This window comes from Equus przewalskii, chromosome 4 (assembly GCF_037783145.1).
Source record: "Equus przewalskii isolate Varuska chromosome 4, EquPr2, whole genome shotgun sequence".
Classification (NCBI taxonomy): Eukaryota; Metazoa; Chordata; class Mammalia; order Perissodactyla; family Equidae; genus Equus; species Equus przewalskii.
In genome coordinates this window covers 60,713,479-60,741,111 of record NC_091834.1, presented here as the reverse complement: position 1 = coordinate 60,741,111, position 27,633 = coordinate 60,713,479, and the positions used below count along the sequence as shown (strand labels likewise).

General features: G+C 43.3%; 1 protein-coding gene across 2 annotated transcripts in view; it reads left to right on the top strand.

The window, feature by feature from the left end:
- SCRN1 (secernin 1) overlaps nt 1-27,633 on the top strand; it is a 61,598-nt gene that overhangs the window by 20,627 nt on the left and 13,338 nt on the right. For both annotated transcript variants that reach the window (XM_008522955.2, XM_070616127.1), the window contains 5 exons: nt 777-936; nt 12,904-13,085; nt 20,035-20,237; nt 23,211-23,405; nt 25,629-25,794. In XM_008522955.2, coding sequence (XP_008521177.1) covers nt 778-936; nt 12,904-13,085; nt 20,035-20,237; nt 23,211-23,405; nt 25,629-25,794 — 905 coding nt within the window. In that variant the 5' untranslated portion in view covers nt 777. The remainder of the gene's footprint in view (nt 1-776; nt 937-12,903; nt 13,086-20,034; nt 20,238-23,210; nt 23,406-25,628; nt 25,795-27,633) is intronic.

Here is a 27,633-nt window from a genome sequence, read left to right as displayed (position 1 = left end):
ATCAGCTTTGGATAATGGGTAGGCAGTCGGGTCTTTGGGTCAGGGGCTCAAGGAGAAAACTGAGCTGGAATTAAATGTGTAGGTCATTGGCACATAAGTGACCAATGGGCATGAATGAGTTTTCCCAGAGAGAAAAGAGAATTAAATGGGGAAAGAAGGGTCAAGCAGTGAGGATGCTCAGTGCTCAGGTAGAGGAGAACAAGGCAGCCCGGGAGCAGCTGGAGAGTTGGGAGGAAAACCAAGAGGTGCTTGAGTGTTATGTCATTGAGGTGGACTAAAAGTGCATAAAAAAGGAGGAGTATCTTTCAGTTTATCTCTAGACCTATTTCCCCATCAGCACCACCAAATCTATTAGGTGGCAGCCACACATCTCTAGAGCGGAGGCGTGTCTGTAGGGCACTCTGACAAGGTATATTTATTTATTTTCTATTACTGTGACAGATTGCAGTGTGTGTGTGTGTGTTTTCTGCCTGGAACAATAACCTCCTTTCCTTTCTCCTACGTCATTGCACTTTTGGCTGCCACTGCAGTTTGTTGCAAATCTGAGCTCGTTTAATCCCACGGAGTACTAAACAGTATCTGGTCGGAGCGGCTCTGTGGTTCTACTCCAGGCACCCCACCTTGCTTTGCCAGCTGGGATCTCTTAATGAGCTTGCTGCACACAGTTCAATACTAAAACTGTTTTAGCTGGTGAAATATGTTGGAAGAACTCACTGTTGGAATAGTCTATGTTAGGCCTGCTCCCATCCTGTCTCTACCGTTCTCTCTCTTTTCAGGATGCCTGTAGCTCCTCCAAGTTACTGTTTTGTGGCCTTCCCACCACGTGCTAAGGACGGTCTGGTGGTATTTGGGAAAAATTCAGCTCGGCCCAGGGATGAAGTACAAGAGGTTGTGTATTTCTCGGCTGCTGATCATGACCCCGAGAGCAAGGTTGAGGTAAGTCGTGTGTTACAGTCTCTCAGGTAGCATTTATTTTCTTCCTCTGGCTTTGCCCAGCCCATCTTAACTTTCGTGGAAGCCTATTCACTGGTCAGAACTGTCATATTTGTTCTGTTGATTCCTGTTTCCATTCAGGTTTATTCATAGCCTTAAAAACAGGATCACGTGGAGAATTCCGTGTTCTTTGCTGTGGCCCTTGTTTTATAATTAAGTAAAATATTTACATGGTTCCAAAGTCAAATCTACAAAGTAAGATATATTCATAGAAGTCTAACTTCTATCTTTGTCCTACTTATTCAGTTTCCTTTTTCTCCTATAGGTAACCATATTTTGGAAGTTTGGTTTATCCTTCCGTTTAAAAAATTATGTGTATATGTAATAAACTACACACACACACATGCATTTGCATATTCACCCCAATCCCTTTCCTCCTTTCTTAGATGAATGGTAGCATGCCATACACACTTTTCTTCACTTTGCTTTTTTCCACTAAAACCATATCTTGGAGATCACTTCATTTGGTATATAGATATCCATCATTCCTCGTTTACAGCTGCAGAGTATTCCTTCTATGGATGTATCATAGTTTAATCAGTCCCATGTTGCTGGACATTTGGGTTGTTTTCCACTCTTTTGCCATTATACATAGTGCTGCAGTGAATAATAGCCTTATGCATCTGTCACAGTATCTGGTCCTGGTTTATATATTTTTGTCAGGTTAAAAAATTATCCATCAATTCCTATTTTGAGTGCTTAAAAAAATCCTGTTTTTGTCAATATTTCTTTGGGATAGGCTCCTAGAAATGGGATTTCTGGGTCACAGGGTAAATAAGTATATAATTTTGTTAGGTATTGTCCAATTTCCTTCCAAAGCTGGTGTACCATTTTGCATTCCCACGGTCAATGTATGACAATGCCTCTTTCTCCATATTCCTAAAGTGTGTTATCAAACTTTCCCGGTGGCTATTTTATGTTAATTTTACATTCTGCTATATACTAGATTTTTTATTGGTTGTGTCAGCTTTTATCATTGATTCTCTTGGGTTTTCCAGGTATACTGTTATAACTCCTGCAAATAGAGATAGTTTGATTGTTCTTACATCTCTAATGATTTTCTTATCTGATTGGCTTGTAGCTTGGATTCACTGTTAAAAGTAGTGGAGATAGTGGGTGTCCTTGCCTTTGCTCCTGGCCTGAGTGAGGGAGCCTCTAGTGCTCCCCCATTAAGTAAGATGCAGGCTTTGGGGCTAAGATTTCTATAGTTTTATCATGTTAAAAAGTATACATCAGGGGCTGGCCCCGTGGCCGAGTGGTTAAGTTCACGCACTCCGCAGCAGGCGGCCCAGTGATTCGTTGGTTCGAATCCTGGGCGCAGACATGGCACTGCTCATCAGACCACGCTGAGGCGGCGTCCCACATGCCACAACTAGAAGAACCCACAACGAAGAATACACAACTATGTACCGGGGGGCTTTGGGGAGAAAAAGGAAAAAAATTTTTTAAAAAATCTTTAAAAAAAAAAAAGTATACATCAATTCCTATTTTGAGCGCTTTAAAAAAAATCCTCAAAAATAGGTGTTAAATTTTGTTAAAGGCCTTTTCAGTGATTGTGGAGATAACCACCTGATTTTTTCTTTCTATTCATATAATAATTGAACCCTCTTTGCATTCATGGAATCAACTTCTTGGTTATGGTATATTTATTTTGTGTGTGTGTGTGTGTGTTTAAATGGTAGCTGTTTGTTGAAGGATGACGAATTTGGAGAAAGAAATTGAGGGCTGGTAAATTAACAAGCTCTCTTCACTGACATAACCTCTACTCTTCGGGGTTCTATGCTTTACAAAATAAACTGATTTTTCTGGTGCTCATGCTAGGTTTTAAATGGATATTCTTCAGTGTGTATTTCATTTCCTTATCTGAATCTTTATCTGTTTCGATCCTTTAAAAGCATGAATCAGCACCAAAGAGCAACAGGACTCCACAAGGAGCTGCTTATGTTAGACGAATTTAACAGGAGCAGTGAAATGAACAGGCAGAGTTGAGCATGACTTTGCAAGGGCTGTCTGTGGGTGGGGCAGAGGCGGCCTCTCTCCCACAGGAATTTCCCCAGAACCACTTGCCTCTCATGTTGTGCCACTAACTTGGTCCAAGCCCCTAAACTTCAGCAGGACTTTCCTTTCGTATAGACGAATATAGACGTATAAAGAAGAGTGCTAGGTTCTCTGGTGAGCATGCTAGGTTTTAAATGGGTGTTCATTGATGTTTGAATGTTCATGTTGTTTGGATCTGAATCTTTCTCTCTGTTCCTGGAACAGAGTAGACTCGGTATGGATGAAGTTTGCTGGTTGGAGTTGTGACTGACCTTCTCTGTCCGTCTTCCCTAAATGTTTCTATCCTTTTTCCCAGAGAGTCATATAAACTGAAATAATACTTTGATTTTCACATGGGCAGGTTTAATTTCCCAAAGATGGCAGCACCAAATCCCATCGCCCATGCACATCTTACGCTCCTCCGTGCGACAGACGCTCCTTCATAGAGTGGTGGGGTTTACGCCCTACACCCCTGCCATGAATCTTGGTGAGGGCTTGTGATGGCTCTGACCACTGGAGCTTTGTGGAAGCGATGCTATGTGACCTGTGGGGCTGGGTCATAAAAGGTTTCAGCTTCCACTTGTCTCTCTTTCTTTACGGACTTTAGCTGTAAGAAGCCGGGCACCATGTTGGGAGGAGCCCAAACCGGCCCACATAGAGACCACGGGGCGGGGCCCACATGGATGGGAATCAAGGTCCCCCAGCTAACAACCAGTGAGTGAGTGACATGTGAATGAATGGCCTGTCAGTGGTTCCAGGCCCCAGACACTGTGGAGTGGAGACACAGCATCCCCGCTGTGCCCTGCCCAAATTCCTGACCCATCGAATTCATGAGCATAGTAAATGGTTGTTTACACCACTAAATTTTGGGGTCATTTGTGAGTAGCCATAGTAACTACAGCATCACACAAAAGCCATTTGTAAATATGTCTGCAATAAGTCTTTTTGAAAAATTTGTTTTCTTTTGGGGGGGGATAGGCTAAATAACTCAATATTTTACTCTCATGGTTACAATCATTTTAGGAAATAGACTGGATTCCTTTCACTAGTTGTCTATGATATATTAATACTCAAATACACTGTAGGTTAAATTATATCCCCTTGCATAAATACGTGCAGTCTGAGACATACCAGAATTAATCTCTCAGGCAGCCCTGACCTCTTTTCTGAGTTGCATACCTGTGTTTTGAGGTGCCTCTGCACATTTCCACATCCATATTCTGCAGGCAAAATAACCTCACAGGTCAAAAACCAGATTCATTTTCCCCATCTCATTTGTTCCTTTTGCTCTAATAGCATCATTGCCTGCCATGTAGTTTAATCTAGAAACCAGAGGGAAACACTGACCCTGGTTTTCCCACTCATCCCTGGATGCACAGGGACAGCTGTCACTGAGTCCTGTTGCTTCCTCTTCTGTGTCCCCATCTCCTCCCCACTGCCCCATCTCCCTTCTGCTATAATCTGCTTATTGGTGCGGGAGGCTCTTTCTCCTGAATTCTTCTTTCTGCAGAGTCACCAGAATTTTCTTTTCCCAGAACTCAGCTCTGTCACTCCCTTGTTTAAAAATGTTTGATTGTGTTTATAGGATGTGAGTCTGGACTGATCCGTATGCCATTCACAACTCTTCCCCACTGACACCCTGCTCGTTTTTCCTTTCTTTTCTTTTTTCAAATTAATAGACTTAATTTTTTTTAAAGCAGTTTTAGGTTTACAGAGAAATGAACAGAAAGTACAGAGTTTCCATATAACACCTTACCACCCCAGTGGCCCCCCCGCCTGCCAGTTTCCCTTATTATTAACATTTTGCATTAGTGTGGAACATTTGTTACAGTTCATGAGCCAATGTTGATACTTCAGTATCAACTAAAGTTCACGGTTTACATTAGGGTTCACTCTTTGTCTTGTATATTCTGTGGGTTGTAGCAAATGTGTCAGGACAAATATCCACAATTCCAGGGTCATACAGCTTAGTTTTACTGCCCTGAAAATCCTCTGTGCTCCACCTATTTACCTATCCCTTCCTCCACCTCCTGGCAACCACTGATCTTTCACTGTCTCCATAGTTTTGCCTTTTCTAGAATGCCATATAGTTGGAATCATACAGTACGTGTCCTTTTCAGACTGCCTTCTTTCACTTAGTAATATGCATTTAAGGTTTGTCTGTGTCTTTTCAGGGCTCAACAGCTCATTGCTTTGAAGCACTGGGTAATATTCCATTATCTGGATGTACCACAGCTCATTTTTCCATTCACCTCTTGAAGGACATCTTGGTTGCATACAACTTTTGGCAATTATGAATTAAGTTGCTGTAAACATTTGTGTATAGGCTTTTTTGTGGATGTAAATTTTCAACTCACTTGGGTAAAGATACCTTTTAATGTAATTTTACATTTTGGGTAGGTAATATACTGATGCGGTTCAAAGATAAAGTAAGATTACAAAGATTTACGGTGAGAACTCTTACTCTCCCCTTGTTCCTGTCTACTCTGATTCCTTTCTTACATAACCCTTTCTATTAATATCTTGCACACCCTTTCAGTGTTTTAAACAAATGCAAATAAATATGAATACTTAGCCTTTTTCCTTTTTTCATGAAAGTAGCACTTTATATACACTATTCTGAAATTTGATTTTTTAAATATATAATTTCAAACTTACAGAAAAGGTCTACAGTTTGCTTTTTTTGTAATAACATTTTCTAAAGAGTTTTCTGTATCTGTACATAGAAAGTATCGTTTTCTCTACAGCTATTCATAGTCCCTTGTGGAGATATTCTGTAATTTGTTTAATCAGTTTTCTATTGGTGGACTCTTGGACTGCTGGCTAATCTAGAAAGTACAGCCGTGAAGAACACTGGGCATAAGTCATTCTGTACGTGTGCAGGTATAGCCATTCGATCCACTTCCAGATACATGATCACTGGGCTATAGGTTAAAGGTTTTGTCATAACTGACCTCCATAAGGGTTATACAATCTTCTGCTTACTTTTCTAGCCTCATTCTTAGTTTCTCTCTCACAGCTTACACTGTAAGCCCCAGCTACACTGAGCTGCTCGCCATTTTTTGAACAAACAACATGCTTACATTTCTCTGTGTTTTTGTTCTTTCTATCCTTTGCTGAGAATGTCCTTCTTCTCTCCTCCTGTCGTCTACTTAGTAGACTCCTATGCATCCTTCAAGGCCCTGGCACTGATATCCCCTCCTTGCTCTAGCCTGCCACTCTTCTATGAACATGTAATACTTTAGGCATGTTCTGCCATTATGCATCAATTGAAATTTACAATCAGCTGAAAGTAGGGGGGTGTGTTCTGGCCTGGGAGGCAGGGTCCTGGTTTCTGGTCCTGCCTTCTCCATTTACTGCATCTTAGGCCTTGAGCCTCTTTGAGACTCAGTTTCCTCATGTGCCAGATGGAGATCGTAACACCTGCTGTGTCTGCCTTATGGGGTTTTTGTGAAGCACATGTGAGCTGACGTGTGAACACACTTTGTAAACTTTAAGGAGAACATTGTGCAGAGAGATATTTTTAAAAAGAATTGAGAGATTCTGTGACTCCAGGTCTCGGTTCTCAAACTCCTGTCTGTACTACATGCTTCTGAATCTGCTTTTCAAACTTCTTCTTACCTCTTTAATTCCCTTACAGCTACACCTGTCTCCATCCTCTGGTCTTGTCCCAAGTATAGAATGACGGTTCTTTTCCATATTTGGGCCTATGAGCCACAATAACTATCAGGTAACTTTCATAAAAGCACTCATTAGCATACAGAAATTATTTTATTTTATTTTATTTTTAGGAAGATTAGCCCTGAGCTAACATCTGCCACCAATCCTCCTCTTTTTGCTGAGGAAGCCTGGCCCTGAGCTAACATCCATACCCATCTTGCTCTACTTTATATGTGGGATGCCTACCAGATCATGGCTTGCCAAGCGGTGCCATGTCCGCACCTGGGATTTGAACCGGCGAACCCGGGCCGCTGAAGTGGAATGTGCACACTTAACTGCTGAGCCACCAGGCCGGCCCCAGAAATTATTCTTTTTAACTGTGAAGAGTGAGAACTTCTCATAAAAATCCTCAGCCATTTCATGACATTCCTCAGCCATTTCATGACATTTTAAACATACATATTCTGTGGTTTCCCTAGAAATCTCATACTCGAGTGTTGAGGTCCCAGGAACTCATTTTCTGAGAATAACCGTGTGCAAAAAGTCATCCTGATTACTCATCCACCCACCCACCCACGCTTATAGCTCGTCCATCTTTCCAGGCAGTCTTTCTTTCCAATGTGTCCACTTACTCACCCTTCATCCCTCCCTCAGTCTGTCCATCAATCTGCCTGTCCATCTATCATCTACTATATGTCAGTTCGCTTTGCTTGAGACTGGAAGAATAAGAAATAGGGCCCTCCAGCAGAGTCCCTTAGTTTCTCAAATTATGCTGCACGTTTTTGTTCTGCACAGTTGGCAGATTGGAACATTTTATTTCATATTTGTTAGTCTTTCTCTTGTAGATTCTGCATTTTTAACAACTCTTTTGGTTGCAGAGTGGGATGGATAAATATGTATTCATTTGTGAGAGCCCCTCTGTCCTCTCTGAGGACACCGTACCGCTGTGCATCACAGAGCCCATCTCAGCTTTACCTCAAGCCCTACTCTTCCCTGTGGGTGGGGGTGTTGAGGAAGCGGATGAACAGTTTCCTGGATTATGATGTTCTGTGTGTGCATGCGTGCATATGTGTGTGCGTGCGTGTCTATGTGTGACCGTGGATGGGTATAGGTCTATTCTTATAGGGTTGAAACTTCTATTTGAGAAAATGGATCCAATGTTAGAATCCTCCTCTAGAAGAACAACGGATTTCAACTAAAGTTTACGTTATTTATACTTGGTGCCCAAGAAAATACCACTATTCGTGGAGACAGAATTCTTGATAGCCAAGTCAGGTTTGACACATAGTATTTTCTGAAAGAGTCCATTATTACTGTATAATAAATCTCATCTCCACTTTCCCCTCCGTAAGGTTTGAAGTCTTCATGGTTTCCTTTTTTTGAAAGTTAGTTTTAATTTACCTCTATTTTCCACTATATGAAGTTCTGTATGGGGTCAGCATCCTTTGTGAGGTGGGTTTTGGTAGATTATTTCCCTTTTCTTCACCAATGGAAATATTTGCAAGAAGAATAGAAAATTACCAATTAATGATAGCTGGTAGCATTGTTAGTAAAATTGTGGTGTGTAGGGCACTTGTGGGTATGGCAGAGGGGGAGTGGTCTGAATTTTAATTCTGAAGATTATCTCTTACCATCGGAAAACACAAGTCATTCTGGAACCAAGAGAGCTGAGCAAAGCTCCATGGCCACTGTGTGTCATTCTTCCTGTCTGTTTTTCTGTTTTCTTCTCTTCAGCCCCAGGAGCAGGAGTCCTCCACCTTGGGTGGAGTCAGAAGGATTTCCCTCGCTCTGTGGGAAAGTGGCTTAGCGGGGACTTCCCTCCATGCTGTCTCCTTTCCTGAGCCTATTTCTGACCTCAACCCTTTGCACTGCCCATCCTCAAGGATCTTAAGAAAAAGCAGCCTTCTAAAATATGGCTGACATCTTCTTATGCCTTTATTTAGACCCCTGTGAGCCTTAAGGGCACGTTTTCAAAAACCCAGACAAGTAGCAGGCAAGACACTGGGATAAAAACAAACAAAAAAACCGCAGTGATAACTAGCGATGCTGCTTTAGAGTTGGAAATTTTCTAAAACTAAACATATTTCTCTAAAGCATCCTATTTTCCCTCCCTTTTTCTCCCACCCTCAGAAGCCTGCCTGACTCATCAACTCATTTCACAGTGGTTTTCGCTGGTGGTGCCAGGGTTGTGTTCGCCATCTGAGTACAGTAGGAAAGGCACAATGGTTGCGTTTCATGAATTGAAACGTCTATTGTGTGAGTGTCTCTATTCCCCCTTTCACTGGGTGATATCCAGAAATAGTGTGTACTGGAATGTGCAAGGGGTAGGCGAGAGCATGAAGCTGATTTTGCTCTTTCATTTTTGACGCGATCACGCAAAGTAATCAAAGGCTTGCTCTGCAGGAGAATTGTCTTTTGTGTTTGTCTCTAGGGCCTTGTCAAGGTTCCTCTCTCCATCTTCCAACCTGGCCTCTGTCCCCAGGAGCTACCTGAGAGAGGAGCAAGCTCAGCTTGTCAATACCTGTAAAACCTCCAGGGTTAGCACAAGGCGGTGCCAACATTTAGAAGTGGCCCCGCCATGCTCCTCACCCTGGGCATTCTTAAATTGTTATGTGTCCTTGGCACCCAGAAGTCACACTAGCTGACAGATTTGTTTTATTCAAGGCTTAGTGGGAGTAGCTGTGGGGGCAGCAAGACAATTTGCTCATCTCTTTCTGCAGCCCACTTTAACAGCTTAATAACCAGAGCTGAAGCCAGAATCATCCGTGCAAAGATTGATCTTTTAAGTGATGAACATTTTTTTTCTCCTTTTTCTTTTCTAATGGAAATTTGGCTAGGAATTTTGACTTGGGGAACTGAATTGTTTTTGCCATGCCGAAAGAAGATTTCCGGTGCTTTTCGGATTGTTTTTCTTTTTGAAACCTTCTCTGCTTCCTCAAATCCCACTTATTCTCTGCCACGTTAATAATGTGGCAGTTGTGTGAAGGTTGGTGAATTTTATTTAAAAAAATGACTGCCTGTGGAGTTCATGTTCCAGATAGCTGACTTTACGTGATTTAGCTAATTACATCATGTACAAATGATCCTTATTTGGGACATTTGCTCTGTGTAATTTAGATCCTTAAATAACCAGTCCATCTTCCCCACTCCCCCCAGACCTGCCTGTGATGAGTCAGATTTCAAACACAATGGAGCATGTGTGAATTGTAGCCACAGAAAGACCCTTGTTAGGCCCAGGCTTCTGGGGTCCATGGCAAAGATGCCGTAAGGAGCATGTGTTACAGGTCACTAGGGCTTGGGTGCACAGCCTCCCATATCACCACTCTCCCCACTTAGCACGTGAGGGGGATCTGGTGCCTCAGAGCCTGGTGCTTAGGAGCGGCTGATTTGGCCCATCTGCCTCCTTGGGGATCTCCTTCCTTCCTCCTCATTCTGAATTTGGCCTGAAAAGTGTCAAGTTGGCTGCATATATTTTGAACTCCCACAAAGACCATATGGTCTTTTGGATTCAACTTTCAACGTTTTCTTCAGTCAGTCCTTACCAAGCTCTAGCAGTTGTGTGACTCAGTGCCATCCCAGTAGCTCTTCGAAGTAGCACAGTCGGGGACCTCCCTGGACCGTGAATACACCTTCGACATCCCCATCTCTCTCTGTTCTCGGGCTTTCACCTCTGTTGGGAATACTTTGATGTCTGCCCCATTTTTCAAGATCAACTCAAATGTCACCCACTTAAGCCGTAGAGCCTCTGGCCACTTGAGGATGTTCCCTCTTTCCCTCTGAACCTCTGTGATGCTCCCTCTGACCTTTGTTGTTCATTCATTCATTCATTCATTCAGTCAGTCATTCCAAAGAAAGGTTTATTGATGCCTAGTGTGTACCAGACTTGGGATATATCAGTGAACTAAACAACAAAAATATCTCCTTGCCTTCACGGAGCTTACATTCTAGTTGGGGAGAGAGCAGTACGTGCAGTACATAAGTCAACTATAAAATATTTTGGAAGAGGATAAATGGAATGCAATGGGAAAAAGAAAAACCAGAGCAGGATGGGGTTGAGCAGAGGTACGAGGTGGGAGGAATGGGCAAGATGCAGTGCGTCTTAAGTAGACAGGCCTCAGTGACGCTAAGTTGGCCATGTGGTCCTAGTAATTTGTGTGTGTGCCTTATCCTTCCTTCCCAACAAAAAGGACAGGGATTAGGCATCCTCACTGATTTATCTGCCAGCAGCACTTAGCATAAGATGCCTTTTTCCGGTTGATACTCTATAAATAATTGGTGAAATGGAAATGAGTGTGTACAAATGAATTTGAGGACTAATAAACCCATTTCCTATTTTCACTTTTTTCCTCCCTTAAAAAAACCCAACTTTATGATAAATCTATGCTTAAGAATCTGAGATTCCTTCCCTATTTCCTCATTCTTTTCAAGACAGAAATTGTCACTGGAGCTCATTGGGTACACAGGTTTTGGAAAGTGTTGGTCGATGCCTGGACTACTTTTTACATGAAAGAGTGCGATTTTAAGATATAAACTTCAATTACTTTTAGAAGAGCGCAGAGGACCATAGTTTAATTGTTCACTGCTTTGGCTGGGTTTTTGCTCTAAAATAATCATTTTTTAAAGTAAGTAACTTTTAGGAACTGAATAGGGAAAACTTTTCAAGAGTATATTTTATTATCAATTTGCCGTGAAAAACTCGAGTCTCTTGACAACCTTTGGATTTAATTAGCTTTCACTTTACAAATATTTATCAAGTGAAATAACATTATCCCCGTGCAAAGCAATACCTAACATGGATTGTGAAGATACGGATGTCAGCTGACCAGTGAGTGCATGCTACATGCATTTTAGCTCTTACCTGAGGGTTAGAGATTATGGGAAATCGATGTGGAATAACTTTCCGGATTGCATTCAGTCAATATAACTGGGTCTTGAATCAAAAAAAAGATCTAAGACTGCAGTTGATTCAGTGCTTTCAGCTGGCCAATTTAAAATGTAAATGGCTGCTGCAGCTCATAAAATTCTCCCTTGAGAGCTAAAGAGCTCTGTGTAATTTAGAGCCCTAATTCCATACCGCATGTACCACACAAAGAGTGTGCTGTAGGCTGATGGAATGTCAGTCGGGAGGCCCCTTATGGATAAGCTAGATGAGTGGTTTTCCAGCGACTCCAGTGGAGCCCTCCCATGGGCCCGGTGTGGGGAGGGAAAAGGAAGAACCAGCAGGGAGGGCTGAGTTACCTAACCCTGGCCCCATGCCTATTCTTCCATTTGCTTCAACACACTTTGACCAGTTTTATTGTCTTCGTGCTTCTATGAAAGAGTTCGTATAAAGGAAGGGTTCTGAGGCTGAACATACTTTGAAAGAAATAGTTTGCTCCTGATTAGCTCACCCATTTTCCAGGTAAAGCCCCAGCAGCCTAGAGAAGGTAGGACATACAATGGCAAGTGGTGTGGTCAGTACACTGGTTCTGACAGCAGTTAGAACTCTGGGACCGATTCTATATGTGTCCACCTCGTGGACTTAGTGTGAGAATCAGATGGGACAGGCAGGGAAGCACAATGTATAAGAGAGTTTGCATTTATTGCGTTAGTTAAATGTCAAGTATCATTATCATTTTCTCTTTTCTACCACTAGAGCAATCAGGTAGGTTGTCCAACTGTGTTCCAGGGAGCCCCAGGGATCATTGCAGGAGGCTTAGTGACCTCCCTTCTTCAGACAAAGCATCTTCCCTTTTATCTGCTTTCTATGTTAAGCTTCTAGGTAAAGTTTCTTTTATAGATAGGGCTCTATAACTTTAAAAAAGTTTGAAAACCACTGATCTAAGAGGGTTCTTGCAAATGAGAATAAATAGCCATGTTTGTTTGACACGTTGGTAGCCATCCATGCCTATTGAAATGACTGGACACGGAATATTCAGGGCAGAGATTGGCTGAATACCCGGTTCAAGATGACCACCATAGATGTAAGCAGTAAGGACAGATTGGCTTGAACCAGAGAGACTGAAAACTGAGTGAGGGGCAGGCTGAAACTCACTGTGGAGGCCTTTGAGCTGCATTGAGACTTGGGGTGTCTTTTAAGTCTGGGTGTTCCCAAGGCCTTTTGTTTTTTGGTTCTATTTCTAAGCGATATATGGGTTCAATGTAAGTACAAAGTTGAAAACTAAGTGGTACCTGACACATGATGACCCTTTCTTTCCTGTCCTTATTTTTTAGTGCACTTACATTTCAATTGACCAAGTTCCCAGGACCCATGCCATTGTGATAAGCAGACCTGCTTGGCTTTGGGGGGCAGAAATGGGAGCCAATGAGCATGGAGTGTGCATAGCCAACGAAGCCGTCAATGCCAGAGAACCGGCCGCTGAGACGGAAGCCTTACTGGGGATGGATCTGGTCAGGTACTGCACGTGATTCTTTGGAACAACTGGCCAGAACAGATGTGGGGCGGGGACAGGATTTATCTCCCTCAAAACCTCATATTTGGTAACACAATCCTCCCAAAGAAGACATATCTCTTTTATATAAACTTTGAGGTGATGGAAAAAGAATAGATTATAATGGAGTATTATTTAGCAATTAAAAAAATAGTCATGTACTGATACATGCTACAACGTGATGAATCTTGAAAACATTGTACTGAGTGAAAGAAGCTAGACACAAAAGGCCACACATGGTATGATTACATTTATGTGAAATATCCAGAATAGGCAAATCCATAGAGACAAAAAGTAGTTTAGTGGTTGCCTGGGGTTGGGGTCAGGGACTGAGGAATGATTCCTAATGGATTCAGGGCTTCTTTTTGGGGTGTTGAAAATGTTCTAAACTTAGATTGTGGCAATAGTTGCACAACTTTGTGAATATACTGAAGAGTACCAAGTTTGGTACTTAAATGGGTGAATTTTATGGTTTTTGAAATATATCTAATAGTATATAAAAGAAAAAGAATATATAAAAAATAGATGAAATATGCAGGAAAAAAGAACGGAGGTCACTTCCTCCTTTCCCCTCCATGTCTCAGTCATCTTTTCTTCTTTTCCCTCCTCTTCTGGCCACCATGTAACAGAAGGGAGCGGACATGTAAGCTCGATGGCATGGGGATCTGTGTCTGCTTGTTCACTGCTGTGTCACAGGCACCAGGAACTGTGTGCCTGGCATACAATGGATGATCAGTGACTGAGTTTCGAACGAATGACTGAGGTAGAGGGTGGGCTGGAACGAAACAACATTCTGAAATGGCTATTTTCTCTGAAATAGGGAAATGCAATAGACACGTGACATAGTTGAAAGCAGATTAGGCTGGGAGCCGAGGCCTTGGTTTTCAGTGTGGATACCTCAAGTTGCGTCCCCTCTCCAGGCCACAGTTCCCTTGTTTGTCCAATGTGAGGCCTAGATGGGATGACCGCCAAAGAAACTTCCACAGCTAATATCCTGCAAAAAGGAATGGAGGTTTTGACATTTTCCAGGTTTTGTGGGGAGAAATTGCACGTCGACACAGAGACCTCTGTGGCCATAACTTCTGCCAACTGATGGATAGGTCAGTTAGCGATACTCTTTTGGCAGCATATGTCTCTATGCCTTCCTCACTATTCACGGTTCTTATAAACTCAGAATGATCAAGTTCCCTGACCTGGAGAAGAGGAGGAAAAGCCTCCTATTTACAACCAGTTTTCTCTTGATTAACAGAATGAAAGGGATAGAGTAACAGCAAGTTTTGAACTTGTGTTTTGACAGCTGTCCCAGTATTTTTACCTTTGTGCTTAACAGAAATTGTGAAAAGGAAAAGTTAGCCATGAAATCTATGCCCCTTTTATGCCTCATTGATGCCTTTGCATTTTGAGTTATCATTTTATTTGTGGTATAGGATTTATAGAACTGGCAAAGATCACCATTTTAACAGTTGATTTCTAGGAGATGACAGAAGAGAATATTTTTTTCTTTCTTCAAAGCTTCTGAAGTATCTTTTCAAGATTATCAACCTATGAAGCAACGGGGGTTTACTGACTCTCTGCTTTGTGCCAGACTCTGGGCGCATGAAAAAGCTCAAAAGCTTCAAAGACATTTTAGTCTGGTTACAGGGAGAAGACAGAAAATTGAGCAATGCAAGATTTTAAGACCAATTTAAGATGACGGTAGGAGAGATGTGTCTCAAGGCACTCTGAGATTTATAGCCACTTGAATGGCACAGAATTCCAGAGTATAGCCCTCAGCAGACACTGCTGGATGTTCAGAGGTTATGAAGGACCGTACGCATTTGGGAATGCTTCGAGAAGGAGGTGCATCTACAAGGCTGAGGGATGTAGACAGAGAAGATATCCTTAGCACATAATCAGGGTTGTGATAGTCACCAAGGTCTGGGAAAGTTGTAAATGTCAGGAGTAGATGACAGGGTGAGTTTAACCTTAGCCGTTTAATTTTGACTTCTCCTCTGGCTAGCCATGTCCATCTATTGCAATAAAAAAGGATGTGAAGAGGATCATGCTGCAGGTGTCTGCACCTTGAGCTGCTCTTTATGAGTGCAGGCTGAGAGCTTTACACAGGGTATGAGCCATGCAGCCAAGCACAGTCGGATACTCAGGGGCCATTTCATACCAGCCGAATCCTAAAAGTGACCCATGAGCCAGAAAGCCTCCTACATCAATTTCTAAGAAGCTCTCAGGTGATGTTGGTGCCATGGATCCACAAAGCACCATTTGAGTGGCAAGATTCTACAGCAGCGGCTCTCAAAGTGTGGTCGGTGAAGCAGCAGCCCTGGCATCACCTGGGAACTTGTTAGAAATGTATATTCTGGGTCCCCACCCCAGAACTGCTGAATCAGAAACTCTAGGGGTGGGGCCAGCAATCTGTAGTTAACACACCTTCCAGGTGATTCTGATGCTCATCAAAGGCTGAGAATCTCTGCTCTAGAGGAAACCTTCAATTGGTTGGTTGTGTTCTCTGAATTTGAGCTCAGTATTTCCCTAGGTATTGCTGTACGAGGACCACTACTTCCTCTGCTTTGCTTGTACTCTGGACAGCTCGCGGGAGAGTGGGCTATTTGCATTTTACAGTCTATTTCGGGTACCTGCTAGACCTGTGGTTGATTATTCAGTGAATACAGCAGATGCCCCATGTGGATTCTGATCCTTTGTGCTTTCCAGCAGCATGTCAAATCCAACCTCAGTTCAAAGAGACGTAAATGAATGTCAATAACAGTTTAATAGGCACTGTTTTAGGATAAAAGTATAATTTGTGTTTCTTAGAGGCTTGCTGTGGGAATGCAAGCATTAGGCAATACTGTTTTTTTAATAATTCATTTTCAGTGATGCTTATGCTAAAAGCCAAGCTTTGTCTGTTATGTGACCCACTGATCTCTGTGAGAATCTCACAACTAGTCTCTTTCTCCCCCAGAAGAGGCATATAAACACATTTTTGCATATTTCTTGAAGTTGGTTCCAAGTAACAAGTAGCTGACTGGGGCTAGCATAAAAAATGTGCATTTGTTTTTTTGGAGGTCAGGGTTCTCTTACAATCCAAGGTCTGTCTCTCATGATAATGCGTCTGGGCCTCAACATGGATGAGAACTAGAAAGCTTTAGAACTCATTTGTCAGTGGTATGCCGTAAATGTCTAATAGCCAGATTGGGGGTGGGGACAAACCTGATTTGTAGCCTCTTCCAATTTCCATGGTGTAAATACTCCCGCAGTGACTGATTTCAAGCTACCAGTTTTTTAACAACTGGCTCGAAATTCCTAAAATATAACCATCTGCTCCGGGTTGGCACCAGCCGCCTCCAGCGCCTCACTGCCTTCTTTCAGTTTCATGCATCTTCTTCCCTTTGCATAACTGCTTTATTCTTTTTTTTCCCTGCAGACTGACTTTTGCTGCTTCCACTTGGGTTTAACTCTGACACTAAAGCCCAATCGGTCCCAATATTTCAGAACATCTTATAATTCTGGACACTTACCATCAGACCCTCAGCATGTAAATAAACACTAAAGTCCTTGAAGAAGCCAGTGTGCACATTTAGAAAGGTCTGAGGGTTGTCTTTAGGTTGTTGGTGAATGTGAGGACTCACAGGGGACTTGAAAGGGGGCCAGTCAATGTCTGCGGGAGGAAACCCTGTGTCGTTAGAGGTACCATTCCCTGAACGCTATTGTATGATGTGCTTTGCATGTAGTATTTCTTTTACCTCACAACAACGCAGTGAAGTAGGTCCATTCACTTCCATTTGTGGGACGAGGAAGATGGAACTTAAGAGGTGAAGGGACTTGCCCAAGGCTTCAGAGCTGGAAGGTGGCAGAGCCTGCTGACGTCAGGCAGGCTACTCCCCTCTGTACTCAATCACGTGTTACTTCTACTCTGCATGAGACAGGAAGCTCTGGACACCAAGAGATGGACATTAGTCAAAAGGTTTCTCACACCCTTCCTCCAAGTCAAGCAGCCATTAACGTCCACTTATTTCCTTCTTGCTTCTAGCCCTCTGGCTGAAGACTGAGAATCTTCTGATGCCTAAAAGGTCATGAAGCCAGAAGGGCCTTGCGGACTCCTTGACTGTGGGATGGGGGAAGATTACTTGCATCTGCGTCCCTGCAAGAACACCAGGTCCAGCTCTAGGAAGGGAAGGGGAGTGACTATTTTCATTCCTTTCCCAGGACAGTGATTATATATCCATGGTAAATCTAGTCATAACTTAGTTTTACCTTAATTGTGTACAAAGGGACAGGGGTTTCCATACTCTGTGGAGGCATAGATATCAAAAAAGACGAGCAGGCAGAGTTCCTAAACACAGGGGCTTTAAGCAGGGGAAATGCAGGTGTTACTCATCTTCCTTAGTGAGACACGTGGCCTTTCAGGGATGGGCACAATGAGCTTGACATACCTGTGAAAAAGTCATGGGGCCCAAATAGGGATTTTCCCAAAGATTTCCCATAAAACAAGGGTTTGGATTTGGGAGAATCTGACTCCAAGACCCAGAAAAACCCGGACCAAGCACACACACTGGAAGGCTTTGAATTGCACTAAAGATAGATGTCAGAGCAAGACTCTATTCTTGGCCCAGTGACTTTCATCCCTTTTCCTGCCCTGGTCACGCCCCTAATGAGATGTAGCAGCCAAAGTGAAAGTAGGCATAGGGGCCAGAAAGGCACTGTTCTCATTTTGAGTCACGTGAATCTACCCCATCTAGGAGGTAAGACCATTGGGAAAGCGTTAAAATAGGCCTCTTGATGTGCAACTAGTGGCCCTGGATCACCATAGCCCTGAGGCATGTGCGCCCCTCAGTCTCAGGTGGAGAGTGTGTAATCGCGCTCTCAGGCATGGCCCTGGTACTGGAGCGTGTGTCCTGTCCTCATTCCATGGCAGGGGGGCCAGGTGGAAATGGTCAAGTGGACAAAGGAGTATCTTTTTCCCATGGTCCTGGCATGAGGACAGGAAGGTGAAAGCCAAATCATGTTTGTGGATGAGTGCTGAGGTCCTGCTGCAGACACCATGCACAGGAGGCATCAAAATCAGTGTGGGAAGGCAGGTGCAAGGATTAGGAGTCTCAATGTGGAATGCAAGCAGGCAGAACATCAGGAGAGTGAGTTTGAAACTGCAAAAAGGAAGTCACGTCTCCCAGAGGTGGGGCTGTTGCCCCTGGTTAGGTATTCACATGCTCCTAGCACAGGTTTGCATGGGCAAGTTGGGGACCTATGGGAAGGAGAAAGGGGCCCTCCTGGGTCCACAGCTCCAGGAGACCTATGAGAGGTGCTTATAGCATGCTTGTTTGCTCTGGATCCTTAAGATAAGGTCAGTGCTTGCTTTTGCTACTCCTCTTTGGAGAAGATGGCGCTGACCAACAGAAAAGTCTACTTACTTCAATCTTCTAATGAGTTTATTCTTTTATCACTCTCTTAAGCTCTTAGGGTTCAGCTTTGCAAATCATTGCCTTGTTACCAAGTCTTCCTAAATAAGCTTAAATTGAGAAATACCAAATGAATTGATATACAATTATCTGACTATGAAAATAAGCCTATTATGAGAATAAGTCCATAGCATGTAGCTGTATTAGCTTTTCTTCTCCCTGGCAGCACAGTGAAATTCTTCCCTTCAGGAAGAATCAAGCTGGGTGAATTTTAATAACGATTGCTTCTCAAATTGAAAATTCACCAAGAACTAATCTATGCTACCATCTTAGCAGCCTCCATTGCCTCTGTTCTAAGACTTTTGTGTTTCTGCCAGCAGAATTATAATTTGAATGAAGAGATGAATCAATGGACATTTACTGAGTTCATATCATGTGCCATCCTCTTTCAAATCAGCCCGAGAGGGAAATAGTACTGTTTTTACTTTACAGATGAGAAAAATCAAAGTTTGGAAAAGTTACATTGCTTAAGATCATACTGCCTTGGGCAGTAGAGCCAGAACGAGAAGCTAGGTCCCTTTATCTCTGAGTCATTTGTTTTCTGCCACGGTCTGCTACCTCTCAAAACCTACTGATAACTTACCTGATCCTGGGTACTGGTGCTAAGTAGTGTTCATGTTTATTATCTCATGAAACCCAACTTCATAGCAACCCAATGATGTAGGTACTTATTTTATATGCATAAAACTAAAGTTCAAATATCTTATGTAACTTGCCCAATGTCACACAGAGGGCAGCATCAGTGCCCTCTTTAAGGGGTCTATTAATTGGAAGGGCCCAGAGGAGTTAGCTGTTTCACTTCAAAAGAAATGTGTACTTTTTGATAACTGAGCTGTAAGCCACATCAGTAGAGGTAGGCTGATAGGTAGGAGGAGAAATATGTAGAAAAATAATTGATCATGTCCTAACCAGCCACCCATTCCTAATGAGGTCTCTGAGTAAGTTATAATGCATCAAGGACAATGGCTGGCTATGGAACGCTTTCATCACTAACCGAAATACCTGGTGTAGGATGATAGAGATCAAGGCTGGACTGGGCAGAGATTTCCTTTTGCCCAGAGGCAGGAGGCTAGAGGCGACAGGGAGAACAAGTCACAGAAAGGGGGTCTTGCTAAAGGCTAGAGCTGAGCTGATCAGCTCCATGGGAGACAGAGTTAGAAAAGAGAAAGAGAGGTGGTTGGGCTTCCTTTCAAGAGGAAAAGCTGCGGGGCTCCTGACTTTTCTGTCTGTGTGGGAGGAGACATTCAAAGACAGAAAACGCCCCATGATTTTGAACTGAATGTGTGTGAGAGTTGTATTCTGAGTTAATGTGCTGTTAATCGCATTTGCGTATTGGCCCGAATATTTAACATATTTACCCATGTTGACTTGCTTCGTAACTCAGCCGTGTCCCACTCTTTGTTTACTAAGGTGACAACAACCTAGTACGAAATGACTGAGGTATACTTCTGGTTTCCTTACTTCAGGCTTGGTTTAGAAAGAGGGACAACAGCTAAAGAAGCCTTAGATGTCATCGTCGCCTTGTTGGAAGAACATGGACAAGGTGGGAATTATTATGAAGATGCAGACGCCTGCCACAGCTTCCAAAGTGCATATCTGATTGTGGATCGTGAGGAGGCCTGGGTGCTTGAGACCATAGGAAAGTACTGGGCTGCTGAGAAGATCACAGGTGAGTGGGTGTGGATGGAGACGTGCTTTGAGGACACAAACGGCTGAGATGGAGGTTGCCTGGACTTACAACGTACACCCAGAGCAATCATGCTGCTGTGGTGGACCCTTTCTGTGCTGGACCTTCAGGCTTTGGCATGCCTCTCGCTTTTGGGCTTCTGCTTCAGGAATCTGGAGTCTCCTGAACCTGGAGTGAAGGGATGTCAACACTTGGGAAGCATGCTCCTAACACTTCATATTTTCCATTTCCTTTCTGAACAGGACCCAATTCAGACTCCTAGAAATTCCATGATCCCAATTGTTACTCTATTAATTGGCCAAGAGAATGATGGTTTACCCATTCCATTCGTAACAGTCAGTGAATTACTATAACAGGGAGCTGCCCCTGGTCACACCAGCCCTGTAGCTCTTTGTACTTGGACCATTCCTTTAAAAGAGGAATTTGGATCTCTGTGAGGACTGTTGAACTGTTGAATGCCTCTGGGCCAGGAAGCCCATGTCTCCGTGAGACAATGTTCCTAGAGGAGCAGAGGACTAGAGAATCCACCCAGAAGGCTTCAGTGCCCAATAAATTGCTACTCGGTGCTCCCTGTAGCATCTTGTTCTGAGATAGTTTTGGGGAAGGAAGTGTTAGGGCTGGGAGTGGCTGTCTTGTATCACTGCCTCAGCACCCTCATAGTCTGGAAGGATGGGATCCCAGAATGGGTTAAAGGACTAAGGAGTTCTAAGAGAGAAGTGGCTGGTGAAGCCCTTAGGACTAGAAGACAAATACATGGCATGTGCACTGCCACTCTCTTCTCCTGTGCCCGTGGCAGATGTGGCTAGTAGATCACAACACTCTTCTCTTGTTGAACCTATACTTGGCCTATGTCATTTTCTCAACTGAATTTATCAGGAAATCTCTTCCAGTTCCTCAGAAATGATGTTAGGGATGAAACCTGTTTGCCACCTTAGCCTTTAGGGTGACTGGCACCAAATCTGACCTGAATTAGAAGTAGAAGATCGACTGCGGTAGTTGGAAATCAAGCCCGTTGTTTTCTGTGGCCTAAGTCAGTCCATGATGAAGGTTCCTGTGGATGATGGGCACATTGTATCCTATACATGGCCGCCCCACTGAGGCTGTGGAATCTAGCCATGGTTTCTTGACGAAGCTGTGCAAAGGCTGTGTCTGCCTGGAGGAGGGTACGGCTTCTTCTCATTCTCACATGGGTGCAGGATGGGCTGGTGGTGCCCTCGAAGCAATCTCAGAGAGTCTCTCCTCCCACACGTGCCCAGTGGATACCCACTTGTGCCTGCCTCCTGCTCCTGCAGTAGTTACAGAACTGCTGCAGCCAGCGTGGCCCACCGGGTCTCCAAGCCTCCTGCCATGCAGGAGCTTAAAACTCCTTCATTAAAAAACTCTTCCGAGATGAAGTCTTACTAGTGAATGGTTCCATCAAGAGGGCTAGTGGCCCGTGCTGAAAAGCAGTCATGTTGCTTTTAAGTGGCACTTAAAACTTTTTGATCTATAACTGCATTTCAGAAGTGTAGCTTCCCTTCAAAATATAGCTTAAAAAAATCCACCTCCTTAAAATGAATGTTGTCTTTCTTTAAATATTTTTTTTAAAAAAAAACTAAACAGCCATTCCTTGGACTCACTGATTTCCTGTCCTCTGACCCCAGCAGCAGTGTGACTGCAGGAGGAGTTAATGAACTCTGGCCCCTGAATGCTGAAATTCTTCAAAGCAAATGTCTGTTAGAAGTCAGCCCTCTAGGAAAATAACATCTGTGGAGTTGTTCACAAGATTTAAAAAAATAACTTAAGTATGAAGAATGTCAAAATCACTTATTTAGGCTAGAGGTACTTTTTATTTTAAATTTTTAGAAATAACTTTACTCTTATGGTGTCCTCTGAAAAGATGAAAGGATAGATGGCCATCAGCCAGGAACGCTTATTTTGGGAGTGTAAATCAGTGAAGCGGAACGTACTGGAAGCACTCAGTCCAGCACTGATCCTGCCTCTAGGAACCGGTTTTCAGGCAGTAATGGCTTTATTGCAGTGTGTAGTCTGGGCTCTATCTCTCTCATTCATTTTCTGAGAATTTAGGAGATTGATGTGCTCCCCAGAACAGCAACTGTGAATGGGCCTTTTGAGCCACACTAGTAACTTCTTAGTGTCCTGGACAGCATCTCGGAGCTCGAAGGCCAAGTCATCCTCTGTGTATGTGCCACCCAGGCTTCAGAGAAGCCACAGCAGGGCTGCCAGTGGATAGGAGAATTTCTGGCCTAACCTTCATTCAGCAAGGTGGAACGTACCCAGAAGGCGGGCATTTCTGATTCTAGATTTATTTAGCTATACTTATATTTTTATGAGAAAAAAAATTCCCATAGATTTTTCTCATAGGCACACATGACACACATATTTTCCCGGGTACATTCCATTATTTTAAAGCAATTCATTATCAGTGCCACTATGATTTTCTAAATGTTGGAACCTGAAAAAAAGGTTGAAGGAAGAAGTATCATATTTGTAGTTTTTAAAAGACTGTATAGTATTTGGGCAGAGGGTCGTGGTGTGAAGCGTTCCTTCAGGTGGAGCCAGACTAAATGGGAAGGAGGAATCTATAGTTGCGACATTCACAAGTCTTGTTGGTAGTGCTGTGCCTCCTTCAAAGAACCTTTCGCTTTTCTTGTAAGCAGTAAATGCTTGGGATTTATTTAGCCAGAATGAAGAGCCTCACGTGTTTCCTTTTGATTGTGAATTTAGATCAAGTGACTGTTTCTCATTTACAATGTGGTAATGCCTGGCTAGGACTGGTTCCAGATTCTGGGAGATCTCCTCAAAAGAGGAGCAAGGATCATCTGTTCCTCTCTTCAAAAATTGAATCGATTCCTCCCTGCAGTTAAAGTCAAGTTGCGGGGCAGAGATTCTTTGTAAATTTCTATTTCTTAAGTCTTTATATTGCCAACTAACTGGGCTTTGCACTCTGTACAGAGGGAGTCAAGTGCATTTGCAACCAGCTGTCACTTACCACTAAGATTGACGCCGAGCATCCTGAACTGAGGAGTTACGCTCAGAGTCAAGGCTGGTGGACAGGAGACGATGAGTTCAATTTTTCGGAAGTTTTTTCTCCAGCTGATGAACATCTAGACTGCTGTGCAGGCAAAGACAGCTTAGAAAAGCAAGAAGGTGAGTGAGTGCATCCCTTACAACTCTCCCTCTCATGCCTTTGGTGTTGTAGCTATTTTGGTGAACTTGTCTGAACGTCAGAGAGTGAGCAAAGAGGCGAGCAGACCTCGTATATAGAGACCCACTTGTGCTAACGTCCCCAGTGTGCAGGCAAGATGACGACTTGCATTTATTTTACATGATGCTTCCTCAGCTGTGGAACTTTCCTGCTCCTGTGTCTCCTGTAAACACCGATGTCCTCGTGCTTGTCTTTGTGATACTTACTGCAACCTTCCTTATGCCCCGGCCTTTGTATGTGTGACTTACCTTCTCCCTGTATGTCCTCTCCCGTTAGCCTACTGGCCCTTGAGGGAGGGGTGTTTCTTTTACTCATCTTAGGATCCCCTTGTGATGCCTTTTATAATCCTCTGTTCCATGAATATTCATTAAGTTAATGGTTGACTTGAATTCTCTTCATGAGCCCTCTGCCTTCCATCCAATTATTGACTTAACCAGAATCCATATTTAGGTAAATATGGTGACTGGATGGCTTGCTCCTTTTGTGCTTGAGTGGAAACCCTTCCAAATAAACCGCAACGGCCATATTTTATATTTGCTAGTGATGTGCGTGTTTTGTAAGTCAAACCTTTGATCACTTAGAACAGGGGTCAGCAAACTATGGCCTGTCAGTGGCTGCCTGTTTTGTAAATAAAACTTTATTGGAACACAGCCACATGCATTTATGTGCATATTGTTATGGCTGCTTCCATGCCACAGTGGCAGAGTGAGCAGTTGTAACAGGTATGACAGTGGTCATATGGCCCATAGCCTAAAATATTTACTGTCTGGTTCTTTAAGAAAAAGTTTGCCGACCCTTAATCTAGAAGAACATTTATGACTTTTGCTGTAGAACTTAATTAATATATTCTTGGCTAGAAGGTAAGAAAGGATACATTTAAAAATGGGAACTCTAAAAAAACTTGAAAAGTTTTTAATTAAAAAAAACTGGCTTGAAGAAAGTGTACAATAGCACGTATGAAGCAGCCCTGCCAAGACATCAAACCTAAATCTGATGAGGCCTCCAGCTCTGGCTACTAGTTCTTGGGAAATACAAAGGTTAGGGAACAGATTAAAATAAACACCATGGGGATGCCACCTTCAAAGTCCAGACTGTGGGAAACTGGGGGAGAAATGGCCCAACAAATAAAACGCAAGAAGGAAAAATGAGAGGCAGCGATTCAAAGAGATTCAAAAGACATTATCAGCCTATTGGATCCTGATTCAAATCAATAAACTCATTTATGAGACAACGAGAAAATGTGAACACTGGATAGTTCAAGGAATCAAGGGCTTATTATTAATATTTTTAGATGTGACACGTTGTAAATAGAGATTTACAAAGAGGATGTGAGTTGTGCTAGTGAACCTTAAGGTCTCTTCTCTCTGTGCGATGCTTTGATTCCAACTTTGAGAACATAGACTGAAAGAGCAGTGTTGTCATGAATTATAACCATAGGGAGCAAACGTACAACTGGGATCCCATGTAGTCAAAGACTTGTTTATCTATTTAATAAAGTCAGAGCCAGTAGTCATAATGACTCCGAGTATTCTAATTACCTCTCTGTGTGTATATTTCCCACTGCACAGAGGTCATATTTCCACATGTAGTATTAACAAACCCACAAGAGTATATGAGAGAGCTTGCTTGGAGGGCTGTGCACAGACTGCATATACTTTCTTACAGATATCATTCTATTGTGTTACTACACTGGCTGAAGTATTGCTAAGTGCTGTATGGAAGAGACCCTGAAATAATGTGGCTTAAAGAAAATGGAAGTATATTTCTCTCCCATGTTATAGTGAGATGTATATGGACAGTCTAGGGCTGCTGGATTACTCTTTCTCAACACATGACTTCCACATGTGGTCCACTCACTGGCGTCTCCCAGCCGGCAGGAAGGGAGAAAAGAAAAGTGCAGGGCAAGCATTCCTTTTTGTGGATGTGATGAGGAAGTTGCACACATCATTTCTGCTCACCTCCCATTGGTCAGGATTTATCACATGGCCCCAACTACCCACAAGGGAAGCTGGGAAATATAGTCTGTCAATATAGTTGGGCAGTTATGTTCCCAGCTATAATTTCAGGGGTTCAGTTACTTAAAAGGGAAAGGAGTGAATGGATTATGGTTAGCAGCCTGCCACAGTTATCTCTCCTTTCTCTCTCTCTCTCTTTTTTCTTTACAGAAAGCATCTCTGTGCAGACCATGATTGACATCTTACGGGACAAAGCCAGTGGAGTCTGTATAGACTCTGAGTTGTTCCTCACCACAGCCAGTGTCGTGTCCGTCCTGCCTCAGAATCGAAGCTCACCGTGCATTCACTACTTTACCGGGACTCCAGATCCTTCCAGGTTCGTCTGAAACACAGTCACTTAGGCGGAAAGTGCGTGCTTCCCTTCAGTGTTCACCCAACCAGCGCACACTAGGCTCCTGCACCTCCTCTTGTGCAGCCGAGTCAGGTTTCTCGGTCGGCCTCCACACGGCTAGCGCAGCACAAAGAGCTCTGATTAAGGGAAGGTCTTGGCTTTAGTCACACGGTATTCATCAAAATCATGGAATCAAATTGTTTTAAATTCAAAAAGTATATATTGAATATGTATCATGGGCCAGGGGTTGTGCTATATATGGGGAATACAGAGATAAACAAGATACAGTGAGACGGAGGGATCACAGGAATGCCCAAGATTGATCAGAACAACCAGTTCCTCTGAGTTCAAGGAGAGAATGGCCCAGAGCCGTGCAGACTGAAGCAACCTCAAGTTCACTGGCCTGTTCTTTCAGACGCTGTGTTTTAGGCGATTGCTTTCTGCCCGTGCACTTCAGCAAAGAGGTAGTATTGCACAGTGGTTGAGAACACAGCCTCTAGAATAAACTGCCAGGATTTTGAATTCCACCTCTCTCACTTAGAAGCAGTATAAGTTACTTAACTTCTCTAAGCTTCCGTTTCTGTACTATACAATGGGGATGATCCTAGCCCCTACATTTATTTGCTTGTCGGGTCTGATTTTTTAAACTACTACCAATATTAATAGATCTTTCTAGCATGACCTGACTAGTAAATTTGGTATAAGCTATTCTTAGTTTTTTATTCACTCACTTATTCATTCAACAGGCACTTATTAAGCACCTACTGTGTACCAAATATTATGCTTGTTGGGGACAAGGTGTGTACAAGTTAAGAGGTGTGCACAAAGGAGAGGATGAAGAAAAACTTCACAGAGGAAGGAACTCTTGAGTGCTGGGTATTGTGGGAAGAGTAGGAGTTTGTTAGGTACAAAAAGCAGGAATGATATTCTGGGTAGAGGGAACAGCATGTGCAAAGGCACAGAGGCATGAAACAGCAAGGCACGCAGTTGCAGTTGTGCATCCTCTTGTAGATTAGGTTTCCATCTCTCCTCTGCTAAACAAACCCAGCCACCCTTGTGAGGTACCTCTGCTGGCCTCTGATAGTGAGCCTCACCCCTTCAGCATAGGTCCAGGACGTGCCTCCTGTTTGACTCCAGCTGCTTTCTCTTGATGTTTTTTTTTTGTTTGAGGAAGATTAGCCCTGCGCTAACATCTGCTGCCAATCCTCCTCTTTTTGCTGTGGAAAACTGGCCCTGAGCTAACGTCTGTGCCCATCTTCCTCTATTTTATATATGGGACGCCTACCACAGCATGGCTTGCTGAGTGGTGCTAGGTCCACGCCTGGGATCCGAACTGGTGAACCCCAGGCCGCCGAAGCGGAGGACGTGAACTTAACCACTTCTCCACCAGGCCGGCCCCTGCTTTCTCTTGATTTTTATCTCCCACTTCTGAATGCTTGGTCAGTGGGCCTCTCCTCCGATTTTTTGGTCCACCAGATCTGGTGCTCATCCTTCCTCTCCTTGGTGTCTGGATCTCCCCTCATGGACTCTCAGCTAGCTTGTCCCCCAATGCTGGTGGCTGAGCAGCCTCTTGTGAGCAGTTGCTGCTGGCCCACACAGGTACTTGTGGGCATTTAGAGACTTACTTGGAAATGTCTGGAATGCTCTGCCGAGGTATTTGGACACGGTTCTTTAGGGAACAGGAGGCTTTGAAGGAGAGGGTTGAACTGGAGAATGACTGTATTGACCTCCTTTCCCCCTAATGTCTCAGAACCTTGCTCCAACTGTCTCAGTAGACAGGGCTTTGTGAGGCCAGGATGCTAATATAAAGAGTTCTGCTTCCTA